Source organism: Magnolia sinica, chromosome 16 (assembly GCF_029962835.1).
Source record: "Magnolia sinica isolate HGM2019 chromosome 16, MsV1, whole genome shotgun sequence".
Lineage (NCBI taxonomy): Eukaryota > Viridiplantae > Streptophyta > Magnoliopsida > Magnoliales > Magnoliaceae > Magnolia > Magnolia sinica.
The window spans coordinates 14,468,505-14,488,007 of NC_080588.1; the positions used below are offsets into that span (position 1 = coordinate 14,468,505).

The 19,503-nt window shown below is 38.9% G+C and overlaps 1 protein-coding gene across 7 annotated transcripts in view; it reads right to left on the minus strand.

Moving 5' to 3' along the window:
• LOC131229870 (asparagine synthetase domain-containing protein C4F6.11c) overlaps positions 1-19,503 on the minus strand; it is an 89,666-nt gene that overhangs the window by 52,097 nt on the left and 18,066 nt on the right. For all 7 annotated transcript variants that reach the window (XR_009163634.1, XR_009163633.1, XR_009163635.1 and 4 more), the window contains exons 2-7: positions 12,771-13,245; positions 10,231-10,424; positions 9,984-10,116; positions 9,183-9,572; positions 8,995-9,092; positions 5,393-5,507 (exon numbers count right to left, since the gene is read on the minus strand). Coding sequence is in view for 4 of the 7 variants with exons in the window: in XM_058225914.1 (XP_058081897.1) it covers positions 5,393-5,507; positions 8,995-9,092; positions 9,183-9,572; positions 9,984-10,116; positions 10,231-10,424; positions 12,771-13,245 (1,405 nt within the window). In the remaining 3 variants the exon portion in view is untranslated. The remainder of the gene's footprint in view (positions 1-5,392; positions 5,508-8,994; positions 9,093-9,182; positions 9,573-9,983; positions 10,117-10,230; positions 10,425-12,770; positions 13,246-19,503) is intronic.

The window sequence follows — 19,503 nt, forward strand, 5'->3', positions numbered from 1 at the left end:
CCTTGAACATATTCTTAGTACTCATCCAGTCATCCTCAACAATGTGCACCAGAGTGTGCCCATCAATGGATATTGAGCAATTATCATAATTGTTAAAGTCACTCCACATGGCGTGAACTCTAGTCATGGTTGGATACCTCCATGCCCATATCCATCTCCTAGATACGTTATGCATAGCCATACCGTGTTCCTATCTATAGGCTAACTCATGAATACAGCCATACCCTTGTCTCTATTCATCATCTAAGCCTTATCCTAACTAAAGGGGGTTAGCTACACAAATTTTGTTTCACCATTCCACTCTATCACAGACCATATCCATAGTTAAACCATTAGTCCTTGTGTCTTTTCTTACTACCTCCACCCACATCCTTTTGGGCTTTTCCCTTCCCCCTTCAGAGCCTTGTCTCTATTATAATACTTTCTATATAAAAATGTATTTTTAAATATTTAAAGAAAACTTCTTTTTCCAAAAAAAAAATGAAAAACTTTGGCAAATCTATAGACCGGCCAATGCTCACAAACATATATTTTTCAACCCTTGTATAACATTTTTAGAGGATAAAACCAAAGAAATTCATGTCCCCAATTTCTTCCATTTTTCACCTTGGAAATCCAAATTTCTTGCTTGAGACCCATTTCAAAGCATCAAAATTATGAATGTATATAGATTTCAAGAAATTTCTTGGCTAATGTCTTGAAAATAAAGAATTAAAAAGAACGCATTTTCTCACCTTTGGGGTTCTGACGTGAAATTCTTCTCTGACCATGATTTCCCCACTAAATCCACGTTTTAATACGAAACAACTCAAGTGGAGTTGTTAAAACACAGCTAAAAAGAAAGTGCCCAAAAAATCTGGGCAAAAAAAAAAAAGTCTTTCTTTTTGGATTTTTGTCGAAATTACATTGATTTACGATATTTCTATTGGAACGGGCAAAATATTAAGTTTCAATCAAAACAATGGAATCTTGTTACTAGAGATGTGAAAACATATAATATTATCAATATTGTGATATATCAGAAAATATCAGCAATAATCGATGTTAGCGTTGATACATTTTAACATATGTACTGCAGTCATATATAATTTGCACCTATGGGAAAATCATAAATTGGCCAATATGTTGGCCAAAATCATCTATATTTAAAACAACGATCATCATCATCATCATAACCAAGCTTCTATATATCGATATTCATGCCTAAATCATCCAGTAATACAGGTCACTGAATATCAGCCATATCAATGTGAATTTTTACATTAAAAAACAAGGGAAATATTAAATAAATAAGAAGTAATGTAAAATAACTATTTGATATCTTTTGTATTCAGTGTACTTCTATAAATCCATCCATGTGCTTTGGTGTCTGCTTCTCCAATATTGAATGTTTAGTTTCAACTTTTCAATGGCCTAAACATTTTCTAGTAGTTTGTACATCAATTAATGAAAAATTAAAAACATTGTGCAAATGCATATAACATAAACTAGAAGTTCACAACTCCATAAAGGAAGAGAACCCTTCTACCGTTTTGTCAAGAGGAGAAAAAAAGAAGCCAAAACCAACAAATAAAAGAGGAAACAATATTCTGACGAATATTGACCATTGTGTATCAGCTCATCTTAGTCCATAACAACCAATACCTATCGGCCAAATGGGCTGATTCAGAGTGAATTTTAGGCGTGACCTCATGAAAACATGATATTGATACCACCATTGATATTGGCACGTATGTATCAAGGTATTTTGTAATAGTAACGCTGGCTTTTACAGCCACCATAGTTACCGTTATTACACAGGCCATAACAGCCGTTACAACCCCTGTAATGGCCATTGCAGCCTTTTTTTCTGAAGAAAACCTGCATCAGCCCTATAACAGACCGTTACAGGTCATTTTTTCGATAACACCCATTATGGTCCCATAACAGTAACGGGACCATTGCGGCCTTTTTTTCCCATAACGGCCACAATGGCCACTTCCGTTACCTTTATGTTACAGGCCATAACAGCCGTTACGGCCCCCGTAATGGCCATTGCGGCCTTTTTCTGAAGAAAACATGTATCAGCCCTACAACAGACCGTTACAGGTCATTTTTTTCCATAACGGCCGTTATGGTCCCGTAACGGCCATTTCGGCACACCATGGTGTGCATTAGATGATACACTACAACCAAGGTTTTAAATATCGGTGTCCAGGGATGTATCGGCTGGCCCAAAAGCAATATGATGCAAGTTGTATCAGACCATATCGGACTTGTATTAGAAAATACATGGCTGTGTCGGTATATTTGGGCAAAACAAATTTGAAAATTTATCAAAAAATGGGAAAAATGCAAAACACTAGCATTTATCCCTTTTATTATGTTTTAACTCGTAACTCAATGGTGTATCAAACTATGCCTTGATAAGAATGTTAATGGTCAGCCTGACCTGCTGAAAGTCAGCCGATTAATTTCTATTTAAACACAAATCAAGCATGATTTGGTAGATCATTCATGATGCATTACATTGAAATACCACAAAAGGAAGATGAAAAGATGAAGAGGGGAAAAAAGGATCATTTACCCCCTTATCCTGATTTACTACAAAATGGTCCATTCCGCTTTGATTCATCGATTACCACTCAAAGCTTGTGTTTTGATCCTCAAAACAAACCTAGATCTAGTCTAAAATGAGTTCTAAGCTTCCGCTAGGGTTGAAATAAAGAAAAAAGTGGAAAAACGAGAAGACAAAAATCAATAGTGGGCATTCATTATCATATCAGCCTATATGGTCCATTTTCGTTGTTTCACACCCAAGTTGCATAACAGGAGACGAAGGGAGAGGATATAGTCATGATACAGCCGATACTCATCGTTTTTTAGAAACATTGGTACAAAAACATCCTCATTGTCGTCATCGTTGCCTTCACCTGCTTATTAGCCAATATGCTATCTATTGGCATTCATTATCATATCAGCCTATAGGGCTCATGATGCAGGACAATTAACCAATTGCTCTAAAATCTCGAACTGATAGAGTAAGGTGAATTAACCCCTTTATCTCATAACCCGGGCCTCAAATCTATAGGTTCTGCCCCCTCGTGGGCCCCCCAAATCCATGGGTTCCGCCTCACATAGGCCCCAAATCCATGGGTTCCACAGGCCACCCACCCCGAGTGTACCCCTGCATCCCACAGGCCACCCCACTTGAGCCCAATATGAAAATGTCCCTACATTAATCACCCTCAGTGAGGAGTCTCGAATACGAGACCTCCCAATCTAATACCAATTTGATGAAGGACAATTAACCACCTGCTCTAAAAGCTCAAACTGATAAAACATGGCGAATTAATCCATTTATCTCATAGCACAAGCCCCAAATCCATAGGTTAGATCCTCGGCCGAACCCTCCTCGTGGGCCCCAAATCCATGGGTTTTGCGGGCCACCCACCCCAAGTGTGCCCCTGCATCCCACAAGCCACCCCACACAAGCCCAATGTGAAAATGCCCTCGCATTAGATCATTTTCTTCGGCCTGTCAGTTCACACCCAAGTTGCATAAAAGGAGGGAGAGGATGTTGTATTTTGTTTTAAAATAATATTAAATTTTGATTTTTCAAATTTTTAGTGGCTTCCTTCCACATTTAAATTTTGGTGTTTTTGATGTGTGGGTTTTGTCCCACATTGGATTTGACAAAGAAAATTCTCTTGTTTATAAGATAGGCTTTTTGCCTTGGGCTTGAGCCCCATTCAGGGCGCATGTGAATTTGGTCCTGTGAGGGGGGCTATGCCAATAGCTCTAATCTATGCAATTAACCACACGCACGCGCGCGCCGAGCCGTGCCAAGCCGAGCCGAGTTCGAGTCCGAGTCCATGTCTGTGTGCATGTGCGCGTGCACGTGCGTGACGGGCTGGGCGTGGGCGTGGGTGCGGTGTGAGTGTACTCGCGTGGGTGTGTGTGTGTGTATGGGTACTAGCGGGACTTTATTTGCGAGAGTGTACTCACACTTGCGCCATTTCATTTTAAACTAAAGAGGTGTGTCCGTTCCGGTTGGTCGCATCTGTTGGGTTTAAACCCAATGTACCTAACCCTTTGTAAAAGGTGCTTATGCACCACTTCGGAGTCTATATAAGGACTTCCGTTCCAATTTCAAAAATACGAAAATCCTTCTCTTTTATAAAACTCTCTCTACTATTCTGGTTTAATAATTTTACTGAGTTCATCGCTGAGTCAACTCAGCACTTTCGGATTAAACTGCAAGTGGTTCGAGCCCGTGTACAGTGAGTGCACCGCTGGGACCGGGTCATAGTCATTGTATCCTGGAGGTCGATTGCTCTGGAAACCTGTTGCACTTGGGACGCTGTTCAAGGGGAGCAAATTCAATTTCAAGTTGAGTGACTCAGTCACGCTTCGACTCAATTCAATAAGTCCTTTTTCTCAAAAACTTTTTTTTTTTTTTGGGGGGGGGGCTCTCGATTTTAATAGTCTATTTAATTCAACCAAATATTCCAACAGAAGATACGGTCATGATACAGCCGATACTTATCGTTTTTTAGAAACATTAGTACAACAACATCATCATTGTCATCGTTGTAGCATTGACCTACTTATCAGCCAATATGCTATGTCTTGGCGGATACTTTGAACCCAACTTTTACAAGTTTGCATTATGAAACTTATTTGGCAAACTAATCCCAAAGCCCAATCGTCAGCAAGTAAACAAGCCTTCATATCTCTTCTCACCAGCTCGAGACGAGGCTTTCCCGTCTTAATCCTTTCAGCTCCCTCAATCCTAATCAAGTTTCTATCCTTATCAAGTCCATCTTTGGACTTTTTAGCACGTGGCCAAACAATCTCAATTGTCTGATCTTCATTTTATCTCCTGTTGGGGCCATTCTCAGGCTGCTTAAGGTATCCTCATTATTGATTTTGTCCTTCCTAGTTCCTAGTCTATCCACATATCCATCTTCACATCTCGCTATAACACTTATCCTCTACCTTTGTTTTTCCTTCTTGTTAAATTTAAGTGCACCAGTAAAGATGTTGAAGAAAGCTTGGTAAGAACAACTCCTTTTTTCATGATAACTAAAATTTATTTCAAAAGAGAAAGCTACAAGCAGGAGAAAAAACATCATATTGTCCAGACTCCTATCATCATCCCACAACGGAAGATGACGAGATGACTTAAGAGCACCAACTCTTGTTGCCTCCTAATTGTCCAACACAGCTCCATATAGCATAGCTGGTCAAACAGCTGTATTCTAAATTACAATACTGATTTGTAATGACAAATAATGCTCTGTAAGAAGTGAAATGTCCATGAAAACATCAAACACATTCTAGAAAGAGAAAAGATGAATAAACCTTCTCATGGAACAACAGTACAATACTCATTAGTTCGTCAACTTACAAGTGGAATTTAGGCACTGATCCAACAACGCTGCAAGTATCATCGAATCCAATCCACCAGAAAAAAGAACTGCCACAGGAACAAGTTTCCCTTCTCTTGTTTCATGCAAGTTTGCCTGCATATTGATTTTCATACAATTTGATAAAATAGACATCAGAAACTATTCCAACAGGGAACAAATTTCTCTTTGCTTCTTACATGCAAGTTTGCCCAAATATTCAGTTCCAAACAAGCTGATCTTGACATTAAAATAATAATAATAATAATAATAACTAATATATCTTTTTTATCAGTAAATAACTAGAGAAAAATATAGGATCTCCATATGGTTTTTATTGACTTAAAGAAAGCATTTCATACGGTCCCTAGAGAGTTAATGTAGTGGGTGTTGGAAAAGCAATGACTTTCAACAAGATAAACTGATATGATTAGGGATATGTATGAGGAAGTGGTCACAAATGTGAGGATCACTACCTAAGATACAAGTGAGTGTCCAATTACTGTAGGTTTGCACTAGGGGTCAGCATTGGATTCGTATCTTTTTCAATTGGTTATGGACAAGTTAACAAAGTATTTAAAAGAGTAGGTCCCGTGGTTTTTATTGTTTGAAGATGACAGTTTTGATTGATGAGATGAGGGAGAGAGTAAGCGCAAAGCTAAAACTATCGGGTGATGCTTTAAAATTTAAAGGTTTTAAAGTTAGTCAAACTAAAGCATATCGAACGCAATTTTAATAACTATAGGAGTGGAAACAAGGAATTAGTTATAAGTATTGTAATTTATATCTCATTTCAGGGTAAAATGGAGGAAATAAGGATTTCCCTAATTTCCTTCATTTTTTAACTAGACAAGTTGATTTTTTCACCACAAAACCATGCTGATGCATGGATTTCTATTTCAATCCATGTTAACATGTATTAAAAATAGCATTTCAATCCATGTTAACATGTAAGGAAGATCAAGCCCTTAGATAATGGCACTCTTTGCTATTTGGTGGGCAGTTTGGGAAGAAAGGAATGTGCGGTGCTTCTCCAATGTGAGCAAGCCGTGTATGAACATTTCCCTTAGGGCGAGGAACTTGCTCATTGAATGGGCCTCTTGTGACCCTAAGCTGAAGGAGTGTAATTTGGGTTTTCTTGGATAATGTGAGCCATTGCCTTTAATAAAATTTCAGTTATCTTTATATATATATATATTGCCGATATAGGTAATTTTGCCCGGTGTTTATGTATTGCTAACCCAATGATGTGGGTAATATCGGCATTAATATCAGTAATATCGCCCATACTAGGACACTAATCACCCACAAGCACATGCTCTCTCTTCCATGTCACCCTGGTTCTTCACTGCCTCTCCTATACAGCAGACTACAAAATCCTTCCAATATTTGCCATGAATTCCAGCAACGTAGCCATTTCCAGCTTTTGATGGTTGCATGGAGACAATTCACGACCAAAACCTTCACCATCTTCTCTACTCTCCACAGCACACGGCTTTCCCTCCATGGCAGGCCCACCATCTCTGCATTTGCTACTCCGTCAAAGAGCATCCACGTCCTTCCACTTTCTAGTTCTCAATGTATCTTGGGTTGACCTCCAAGATAGATCCTATGCATGACCCCCAAAGCTGAGAACGTCTCCACATCCCATGCATGTAGAGGTACTCTCCAAATTTGGAAACAGGCAGCTCTCCCCAACAAGTCCATATTCTCACTCCATTATAATAAGCTTCTCACCAGCTCATCCGGTTTCTCCCACCATTCCTTTAGTACTCTTTCTGCTTCTCCCTCTGATGGCAATATGAAGAGTATTGATCACAGGTCCAGTTTCTTAACCTCCACCAGAATAATCATCTTTCAGCATTTAGATGCCCATTTCCTAAGACCTTCCAGCTGCACTTTACTGAAATCCACCTTCCTCACCAAGCATGCCTTCATCAGGTAGTTTCTAACTAAGGCTAATAGCTCACTGCAACTCTTGTTTTTATCTCTAGATTTACCAGTCTCCCCTCCACAAGCTTCTTTGTAGGGCCTCGTCTTCCATTTCATTTTTCTTCTGTTCCATGTTATCAATTTCAGTCAAACTTTCCTGTGACCATTTTCAGGCACCCACATGATTCAGCAATCTCATTCTTTTGTATCTTCTGTTTTAGGCAAACTGTGAGGGCACCAACCCCCATCCCCTTTCAGATAGAACTTTCATAGCAGCATCTTCTCCACTTTGTTGAGATACAACTACCCAACAAATGCAAACCTGTAAAGTATGCTGAATCAATATATTTAGCGATGACAGTGTCCATGACTTTTTCCAAATCCTCGGAACAGATGGACCATATTGTTTGCAAACCATAGAGAGTCAAAACCAGCAAAAGAACTAAGGGCCTTTCCCTCTGGTAGTTGATTCCTTCTTCATTGAAATGCAGCCATCAGGCATTGTACATCCTTTGAACCGTACTCTCATCAGCAGTCTACCTTCGTACACTGTTTCCAATCCCATTTGGAGTCCACTCAATCAACAAGATGAACACATGAATGGGGATGCATCTAAGACATCCTTCAATTCATGGTTCATGTAGTTGAATGAGGATCCCACACATGAGCAAGCCACTCAGAGTCCAGATCATTACCTCCTGTGCTAATTAATAGGGAGGCATTCAGCGCATCCCCTCAATCCGTCACACCATCTCCATCATGTCAAGCCCTGCCTTTAACTTACCAAGTCTCTCAATGATCACTCTGGTTGGACAATCATAACCATTGGTCAGTGACAAAAAAGGTCTTTCTTGCTTGATCATATTGGAAAATATTCAATACTGGTCTGCACCCTTCGTCATGAATCCCACCTTCTATGGCCCCCATCTCTCAGAAACACTTTGATGGGATGATTCTAACCATCAAATCAATGGCTAGGTAAATGGACATCCATAGTGATTATTTTACAGGTGGTCCAATCATTTGATCTGGGCTATCCATCATGTGATGCCCACCTATGATTGCCCAATCCTTTCATAATACAACTTGATTGGATGATCATAACTCACCAAATAATGTCTATGAAAATGAACCATCCATATTGATTATACTAGAGCTATGATCATTGGGATGGTCGTACCTTGTACTGCCCATCATTCTTAAAAATCCTTACTTAGCCAGGAAGTGTTTCTTTGGAAAACAAATAGGCCTTTAAACTTTCAAATGTCATGAGTAATGCACTTCACAACTATTGAGACAGGAATTTCATTGCCAAGCTTCTTCCTTGATCTAATCATTAATTTCTGTTCCTCTCAATGCACTCTGTTACATTTATGATAATATCATGCACCTAGAAAACTATCAATTTCGCAGAATTTTTTCAATTTTACATTTTCAATAAACATATATAAGTAGGGTTTGCATGCCAATGAAACAATCAACTGAACATCTGCCCCAGGGAGCTTAAATCTCCTTTAGGGAAAACTATTGAAATTTGAAGTAGTGTATGCATGGAGAACGAATAATGTCTTCACATTACTTCTGCCAAAATAAACAAAGTGTTGTACTGGAGTATGATAACAAAGATGATGCAGCTTCTGATAAATGAGAAAGCACAAACAAAAGTGTAGACCTGACAGATTTTGGTCAGGGTAGTGCGCCGCATCGTGGATTCTCTCAAGGCAATTAGAACCTTGTGTGCTGGTAGTGAAACCGAATATTGAATAGCCCCTGCATTAAACCATAAACTATGTCTTGAACATTTCTGTTATGCTGGCTTGATCTCTAAGGTTTGAGAACTTTGTAAACTAGGAACTGCACCTTTATCATTGAAGATTGATTCTGATTGAATTACACAATTAGCTAACGTATCATGAATGTCTTCATGCAGTCCTTTATGATTTGTAACATGGTCTCCAGGAGCACATAGATTTGAAGGCATTCCATCTGCATTTGCTGAACACAAGACATGTTGCGGTTTTAGAACTGGAAGGCATTGCAAATAAAATTCCTCAGGCTTGGGTTCAACAGAAATTCTTTCCCATTTGATCAGGTCCTTTAGAAGGGGATCAGTCCATTCATGCTTCCTGACTTGACCAACCAATATACGGTGAGAATTGGCTATTGAAGCATCAAAACATATGCTGTATATCCCGCAAGGAAGCTCCTCCCAGTAATCAAGAGCACCAATTTCATCTGCAACTTCAAAATCTGCACGAATTTCAAAGTTGTCAATGGCTGAAGTTTTAAGTGTTTGGGCCACACAATTTCAATCAGGCAAATAGAATTTGTGCTTACATGGATAAGAGGCCTAGAGATTATTTCAGAAACAAAACCTAATGTGAAGTCGTGAAAGAAGAATTCAATTGGAAACCAAAATCCAAAAAATGCATTTCTAAACCCTTTTTCTTAAAAAAGCTGAATGATTGTAGTAAAACAGTTAATAGAACTGTTTCTTTGCCATCTATTAGCTCAGAATGTTTACCGACGAATCATGTACAGAGACACTAATAAACAACATGATTGCTTCTATACATAATGCAAGTATTTAGCTGTTTTCCATCACAAATAAATAGGACTCGAAATTAGAAATAGATGAAAGGTTCAATCTGAAATATGTACCAGAGTTCTCAACAGACGAAGGTGGTGATACAGAAGATAGCAGAAATTGCGGGTCATCCAAAGTTGGCCAGTGAACAAGGAGGCTTCGTCTTCCAAATGCATCACGACCAAACCATATTATTTTTGACCTAGCCTGAAAAGAAAATTAAGAAATATTGGAGAAAGAGGATTAAGGGAGAACTCCAAGTATCTTGCATGTATAACATCATTTGATAGTTCAAAAAGAAACTTACCCAAACGGAGATACCTGCCAGTAGATCAAAGCCCATGGCCCTTTAATCGTTGAAAGCAGCATGGGAACAGAAGTTTGTCCTTTTTCAATGCAACAAAATGATTTTCCATGCCTATGACAATCACAGTGACAGCAACCTTCTAACTCATGCATTAGAGTTTCACCATCGTTGCTATCACTTCCAACATTGATTCCCCCGAATATTTCACCTTTATAAGACACCCTTTAGATGAGAAATGAAATTGACGATAGAAATAAGGTTCAGCAACAATTATATACATATAAACATATATATATATATATATATATATATATAGAGAGAGAGAGAGAGAGAGGCACTCTCAAGTCCACCTGGTTGGATCATACCTCAGGTCCAACCAGCATAGAAACTGACGTCAATTACTACGGTTGATAAATGCACTCTCAAGTCCCCAGCTTGGGTGGACCTCGCCATGATATTTATGTGCAATCCACCTCGACCACCATGTGCATTACTCCATGTTAGGCCCAGGACCCAAAAATCAGCCTCATATATTATTGAGGTGGACCACACAATTAAAAATAGTGTACAGGTCAAAGCTCGCCCTCAAACTGTTTCTCTTGGTGCAGCCCACCTGAATCACAAATGAGCCTGATTATGGGGCCCTAACACCATGTTTTAGTGTGACATCCAATAGTTAGAGTGGATTGAATATAATAATCATGGTGTGCCCTGTCAAAATCAAGGGTGGACATCACTCTCCCAACCATTTCCACTGTTGTGGCCCACTTGAATCACAGGTCAACCTGATTTTTTGGATCTAGGCCTAAAGTGAGATTACACATCTAATAGTTGGTATGGATCTCACATACACATCAAGGTGGACCCCGTTAAAAAATCAAAGGAGGGTATCCAACAAACTCACCCTAGAAAAAATGAGAAGGTGTAAGGTCCAACTGGTTGGAGTATAGGTTAAAGTCCAACTAGAGATAACTTCCAGCCTTTCACATATAAGCAACATCCAACCTATGTAATAGGTTGACCCAATCATGATCATCACCCTTTGAAAAACTCAATGAGTGGACCACACTTGTGTTTCACTATTTACCAATGTCTGGACATTGTCTTATATGGTGTCGCCCAGTTGATGTGTAAATAGGACTGAACATTGCACTAGGCGATCCTCATGGTGGTGCCAACTTGCTGGAAGGGCTGGATGTCACATGCACGTAATACTTTAGATGTTATCATATAAGTGTACATGGCTTGTAGTCCAACATGTTGGACGAAAGAACTAGTTGAGTAATAAATAATATTTGTTCCTTGGGAACCTATTGGGAGACCGACGCACAAACCTTAATTTTTGACTGGGTCATGGGGTCCACTGTGATGTGTATGTGAGATCCATACCGACTATTAGATGTGTGATCTCATAGATCCAAAATAAAAAATAAAAAATAAAAAAATCACGCTGACCTGTGATTCAAGTGGGCCATAACAATGGAAACAGTTGGGAGAGTGACGTCCACCCTTGAATTTTACAGGGCACTGCATGATTATTATATTCAATCCACTCCAACTATTGGATGTCACACCAAAACAGTGTTGGGGCCCAAAAATCAAGCTCATTGGTGATTTAGGTGGGCCACACCAAGGGAAACAATTTGAAGGTTGAGCTTTGACCTATACACTATTTCTAATTGTGTGGTCCACCTCAATCACAGATGAGGCTGGTTTTTGAGTCCTAAGCCTAACATGGAGTGAGACACTTGGTGGTCGAGGTTATGGTATGGTATGGTTGGTGTGTGTGTGTGTGTGTATGTGTTTGTGTTTGTGTGTGTGTGTGTCTAAGACAAGTAAGATGACAAAGACTGTGGAGAACATAGTAATCAGAAATGAGTAGCCTATACAACTGAATCACTCATTTTCATTTAGAATTGTTTCGGTTCGTAGTTAAGCACAATGACAGTAAACTGTTCCCCATGAATTTAAATGCAATGTAAACGAGCTATGAATCATCAACAGATCCGAGGATGATGCATCGCAGGCAAAATGATATCAAGTATGACCATAAAATAAACCATGTCTAGCACACAAATGTTATATAAGGTTTGATAATCCCACACGGCCATTTAGCACAACCCACCTATGAGCCTCCACATATGCCAACATGGTACATGTTACACGTCCATGCCATCCATTAGGTGGGCCGCGGTGTACTGATGCCCTTGCCAAAGAAAGGGGCTAGTCCACTAATCAAGTGGGGCAGAGATGTACATATTGTGGACCGCTGGCAAACTTTTTCTTTACCATCCATTTGTTTCCAACATAGTGGTCTACCTGATGAGCAGACTGGTCTAATTCTTTGGCTAGGGCACCACCTACTGGACAGCATGACTCTCATGTGTGTGTGCCACTGTCACAAGTGGAGACGTGCATGAGGCAGGGCTATACATGCATGGAGTAGAAAACCTCATGTTATGTGGATTGCACAAACATATGTATTCCTATATGAATCAGAAAATTATATTATATAGATTCCACAAACATACAAATTCTTATATAAATCATGTACCATTATAAACAAGGAGATTTCCGGAAGTATCCACCAGTGGCTGAAGAACGGGACTTGTTCCCCGAAGTTGTAGCATGGCACCAAGGAAATGAAGTTCTGCCACAGATTTAGTCAATACGGCACCTACATCTTGTGTACAAACCACTTCAGATGCGTGAGTGATGCCATCTTTCTCTTTCATGGGAAAGCATAAACACGAAATCCCCTCTCCAGTATCCTCCTCATTGTCAACCAAAGAGTCCAATAATGGGCCTTCAATTCGAAGTTCATCTGATAAACAATGGGACAGTGGGTCGCAATTAATGGGAACAGTACACTCAACCGATTCCACATTCAAGGCAGATACATTATCATCTTTATCCATAAATTTTGAACTCTTTAATTTCAGTAAAACCCTCTTGCTCCCCAGGTGATCAGGACCCCGTCTAAGTAGAGCACCTTTAAGATCGTCTATTAATAAAACATGTTCATCCACCTGCAGCCACAAGTTGTTAGTTCCAGTAGTTTGTAGATTATAAATGTTTTCTAAATGCAGCTACATCATCTCCAAAGCATAAAAGTATAATAAATTCCAAGATTCCACAGCCAACTTTCACATGTACTGCACCACCCCCCTGCCCATTTCAGATTTGTTTTTAATCTAGTTAAAAAAGAAGAAGAAGAAGAAAAGAAAACTTATTCATCCAATATAAGATAAGGTGCTCTCCAGTGGTACCAGGCAGATATGGGACCCACATGATATATGCAGGAAATCCAAACCGTATATCAGATATGTCCCTTCATATTACCCTTATATGTCAAAAATCAGCCCGATCCAACACTCAGGTTGGCCGCAACAAAGGGGAAAATGTGAGAAGGGATGCCCACCCTTGATTTACACAGGGGCCTAATTGATTTGCAAAACCTGTTTCGTCATAATCCTTCATCCAGACCAGATGAAGGGTCTGAACGGCCTGAATTCCATATAAACAACATGTTCGGCCTCCATTCGAATCAAGGGTGGACGTTCACTACCTACTTGTTCCTGTGGTGTGGCCTACCTTATTCACGGATCAGCCTGAAATGTGGGCTCTAGGGGTAACAAATGCTGCAGCATCTGCTGGACTGGTTTGATTTCATGCCTGCATCACATGGCCCGACATCTACCCAGTACCACCATAGCTTATGGTGGCACCAGGACCACTGGAGTGTGCCCCATACAAGAGAGCCTTCAGGTTTTACTATATTAGATATGCCCAATGGTAGAAAAGAGGAATATGATACAACAGATTATGACACACCAATCAATCAGAAAAATGCTGAACATTCAACTACCAAACAGCACAAACACTTCGTGCCATCCCTGCCATCTCCTTTACAGAAACATGATACAGAATCGCAAATTATAATGAAAGGGAAAAACAGTTGCATAGAAGAGCAGAAAAGAATTTAAATTTGCCACATAGTTTTAAAGCAGAATATAGGAAGATGCACACTTCGTAAGCATATGTATCTCAAAAATCTTCAACAAAATAAATAGAATAAAATATGTTGTGTAAGGTTGCATAGCCATAATAGCAACTTGGAAACCATGGATTCCATTACAAACAATGGATAAAGAAAAGGGTTTTCCCATGATATGACAATTTGTGTTGTTTGGATGGTAGAGAAAAGGTGGATACCATACAGCAATCATTACACTTTTTCCATAATTTGAATGCTTAGCATAAGAACTAGGCGAGTATTGTGAGAGGAATATGAGATTTCCACTTGCTAGCCAAACAAGAACTCTTAATTGGAATCCATGTTTTTATAGTTCTCACAAAAATCATCATTAGATGATTTTTGTTTTTACATTTCTGTTTCCTTGAACTCATAACTAGGGCATGTTTGGATATGAGGAGAACCATGGGCATACAAGGAAATGGAAAGATTTTCCATGGATGTGTCTTTTTGAGCTTTTTGTATAGCGTACAAAATAATAGTTCCTCCAAGTAACTATTAGCATTTTTTATAGTTGGATTCTTGAGCACAAGATACAAGCAGTGTTTTAAATATCGACAATATCGACCGATATATCCCGCGATATATCTTAATCCCACCTGTGCGATATGAAATGCATAGGTAGTGCTGATATATCCCACCTATTCGATCCAGTGAGCATTTCCGATTTTTGATCCAATTTTTTTTTTAACAAGGTATTCCATAATGGTAATGTGGATTTTTTATCCAATTTTTTTTTAACAAGGTATTCCGTAATGGTAATGTGGCTATAACGGCCACCACCATTACCTTTACGATGGGGGATGTAACAGCCGTTACGGCCTCTCTTTTTTTCCTTTTTCTTTAATTTAAAACAAAAAAAATCCGAAAAAACCTGTATCGGCCCAGTAATGACTGTTACGGGCTGTTACAACCTTTACGGGTGGCATAATGGGTCGTTACGTGGATTGTAACGGCCTTTACGGGTCATTTTTTCAGTAATGGCCATTAAAACCTTTACGACCCCACGACGTGTAACGATTGCCACCGTTTCCTTTACGTAACGACCTTTAAGACACCGTGGTTGTAAATCACATTAAACCAATGTCAAATGGTTACAAATCTATGATTCTTTATGTTTTCTATGAAAAATTATGGATTTGAAGCTTTGATTTCGAGATTCGGCGGAGATGGGCTAAGTTGTAGAAAATTGGGAAAAATTGAAATTTCCCAATTTCTCTCAAATCAGTTGTAATCTTTGTATCCAAACACAAAATCAAACATGTCTTCTTGTGTTTGAATGTATTTCTTGTGTTTCCATACATATCTTCTTACGTTTATAAATTATATGAAAGACTTCGAATATATTTGCATTAAGTTAGTTGGACAACACATATATTAGGACCCCATACAAAGGAAACCCCTATTTATGTGCACTTTTTTTAATGTTTTGATTTCTAAGTGTGTATTAATGTCTTTTTCAACAATCCTTGAAGTTTCGTTGAAAAATTCGACCAATTTCCAAATGTTCCCATGTTCCCAACAACAGCGATACATAACGCGATACAACCGATATATCCCATGCGATAACCGATATGTATATGTATCCCACGGGTGTGATAAATTACGCGATAACGATATTTAAAACATTGGATACCAGGTGACCATTGTGAGAGGAATACGAAATTTCCACTTGTTATCCAAACAAGACCCCTGAAAATGGAATCCGCATCTACATAATGCCTTGGGAAATAATCATTACATAATGATTGAGATTCCAATCCCACACCAAGGATTCCTCTGATCCAAACACACCCTAGTGAAATTATATTGATAGTTAAGTCCCCAATAGACTGGAGTTCTAAATCTCAGTGTGGGTTGATATGTTTCATGATCAAAGAAGTGCATCTTTCTCATAGCTAATCGAGTCTTTCACGTAACTCCAAGCATATTGACACCAATAGTCACTTCATTCCAAAGACCAAAGAAGGTCAAACTAGTTCAATGAGTAGTTTAAAGAGGATGAAATCCTAGCAGAGCCTGAGAGGCAAAGTAGATCAATGATTAAGAAAGAAAGCATCGTGAGAATAACAAATGGGGAAGGACAAATGCTTAGCATTTACTTTTATTTATTTATTTTTTAAGATTGAATATATTATATAAAACGAAGCCAAAGCAACCCAAAAAAATAATAATAATAATAAATAAATAAATTTTTTAAAAAAAAAAAGATAAGAACAAAAGACCGAAAACAAACAATAAGAACAAAAACCTAGAAAACAACTATCCAACTCAAAGGACCCAAAGAAACACCTCCACAACCTACTATACAAAGATATACCCAGAACCTGCACAACAACCAATTGAACAAAGAGGGACGAAAGCCAAAGCCCAGGAACAGAGGAAACAGGTTGCGAATGCTTTGCTAACCCAAGAGGGACATAATGAGTGATCTATCGTCCAGATTAAGATTAGAAGAACAATTCTTCAGACGTCTGCAAATATGAGTTGAAATCTTTGAGGGAGTAGAGGAGACATTCTAAAAGCATCAATGATCTCTCTCCTTCCAAATGGCCCAAAGAGTGGCCATCAATGCCAAGAGCCAAATAGCTTTAAAATCTCTTCCTATGCCGCCTCCTTGCCAAGCGAATAGCAAATCGGTAATCGTCCCAGGTAATCATCCAAGGGGAGTGAAACCTAGTCAAAATGGAAGACCTAACTTCAACCGCAAAAGGACAATGCAAGAATAGATGAAGTATAGTTTCTGCACCCAAGGCGAAGGAGGCAAACATTGGGAAGGATCATTCCGAGATGCTGAAGATTGTCCACAGTAAGAGTAATTCCTCTAGCAAGGAGCTAGACGAAAGCCGACACCTTTGGGGAAGCTCCAAACAACCAGAAGAAAGGAAGTCCGAAGATAAAGAGGAACTTCGATCCCAAATGAGATTCCAAGAGGATTTGGAGGAGCCAGAAGATGAAAGTGTCCAAGAGAGAGAGTCCCCCAACTCTGAGTCGGCCTGAATTCCTTACAAGAGCTTTATGAGCTCCAAGAGTTCATTAACTTCATTCTCCAAGAGAGCTCTCCTACACGAAGTACACCAGATTCCTGAACCAATATTAGAGAAGCAATTAGCTATTGATATAGATGTGTTGGAATACACTCTACCTAAAGAGTGGAAGACAAAAACTAGAGGTCTATCAGAAATCCACCGATCCAACAAGAATCTGATCCTAGTACCATTGTCGAGAGAGAAAGAGATGCATTCTCGGAAAAGAGACCAAGAACTGGCTATGGCCATCCAAACCAAGGAAGCTCTATTTAAGGAGGAAAGTTTAGAGAACCAACCTCCCTCCTCTAAACCATATTTACAGGCAACAATGTCTCTTCACCAATTTCCTACCTCATTTCAAAACGCCAAAGCCACTTCCCAAGAGGGGCCTTATTTGCATTGGCCAAGACCCTAATATCGGCTCCTCCTTCCGTATAAGGCCTATGGACTTCAGACCAGCTCAGGAGATGGAATTTTTTATCTTCAGAGTTGTCATTCCAAAGGAAATCTCTACTAAGTTTATCTATGTTATCAAGAATAGATTTAGGGCAGCGAAATAAAGATGAAAATTAGGAGGGACAATTAGACAATGCCACTTTGATAAGGGTTAACCGCCCTCCCAAGGACAGATAACAACTTTTCCAGGGCAACAGCTTTTGCCCAATTCTTTTAATTATGACATCCCGAAGATGGTTGGTCAGCTTGCCACTGCAAAGAGGAAGCCCCAAATAAGAAGAGGAAAAAGAACCAGCCTCACAACCAAAGGCATATGCTAAACTGGAGAGAAAAGAACCAAAAATGTTAAAACCCAGCAATTCGCTTTTGAAAAGAATAATATTTAGGCCTGATATAGCTTTAAAATAACAAATCACTTTTCTCAAATTAACTACTGCGGAAACAGAAGCTTCACAGAAAAGAAGCATGTCATCTACAAATTGAATGTGAGTGACATACGGGCTTGAAGCGAAGTCTTTGAAACCAATGAATAACCCAACCAATTCCCCTTTCCTAAGCATACGGCTCAAGCCATCAGAAGCAATCACAAAAAGAATTGGGGCTAGAGGATCTACTTGCCTAAGCCCCCTAGTGGAACCAAAGAAACCTTTGGGGGATCCATTAACTAGAATCGAAAAGGTAGATCAGGATAGGCAAGAACTAATCCACATTTGCCATTTCTAGCCGAAGCCAAATCTGTCCAATAAGTAATCTAAATATCCCCAATCAACATGGTCCAAAGCTTTCTCAATATCTAGTTTACATACTTAAAACCCCCAAACCTTCTCTATGACAGGAATCAATACATTCGTGGGCTAACAGAGCACAGTCCAAGATCTGCCTATTAGCCAGGAATGCTCCTTGCACTTCTGAAATAACATTAGATAACACTAGTCTAAGTCTGGAAGCTAAGATTTTTGCCAATAAATTATAAGGAGCACCTAAGAGACTAATAGGGTGAAAATCCTTGAGGTCAGCAGCACCATCAACCTTTGGTATGAGGGCTGTGAATGAAGCTCCCATGGCCCTAAAAATGCTCAGCAATTACATGTTAAGATTCACCTAGGCGAAGTGGATCAAAGGTTAAGAAAGATAGTATTGTGGAAAAGAATAAAAGGGGAAGGAGAAATGCTTAGCAACACATGTTAAGATTTACCAAGTAAAATACACCACACACAAGCACAAAGCTCTTAATAAAAATAAAAAAAAAACTTCTTTTTCTCTAAAACATGTCAACCATAAGCATTCACACGTCCAAAGACGCCTTTTTATAGGCTTCTATACAAAGAAAAACTAAATCTATGTAAAACAATTAATAATGCCTTACTCAAACACTACACCTTAATGGTTCTAAAGGAGGACAATTTTGGCTCCTTTTTTTCTCTCTTTTATTATGGATAATATGAAATTTAATTGCAAAGAAAAATGATACAACACAGAGAATGAGAACACCACAAAGAGTTATGAAGCAACAACCCACAAAGGCAACAGACCCATTGTCGAAGAATACACAAAACTAGATCCCTAAAACCATGAAAAACAACAGGATGAGGAATTGAGGACCAACAAAAACTACAAAACAGTACAAAGGTTATAAAAAATAAAAATTTTAAATTTTAAAAATTTAAAAATTTAAAATTTAAAAAAAAAAAAAAAAAAAAAAAACTCATCTCAAATCTTCTATGAGAATATCACGGCTGCTTCCTGCTTGGCCAAGATGTCACTTC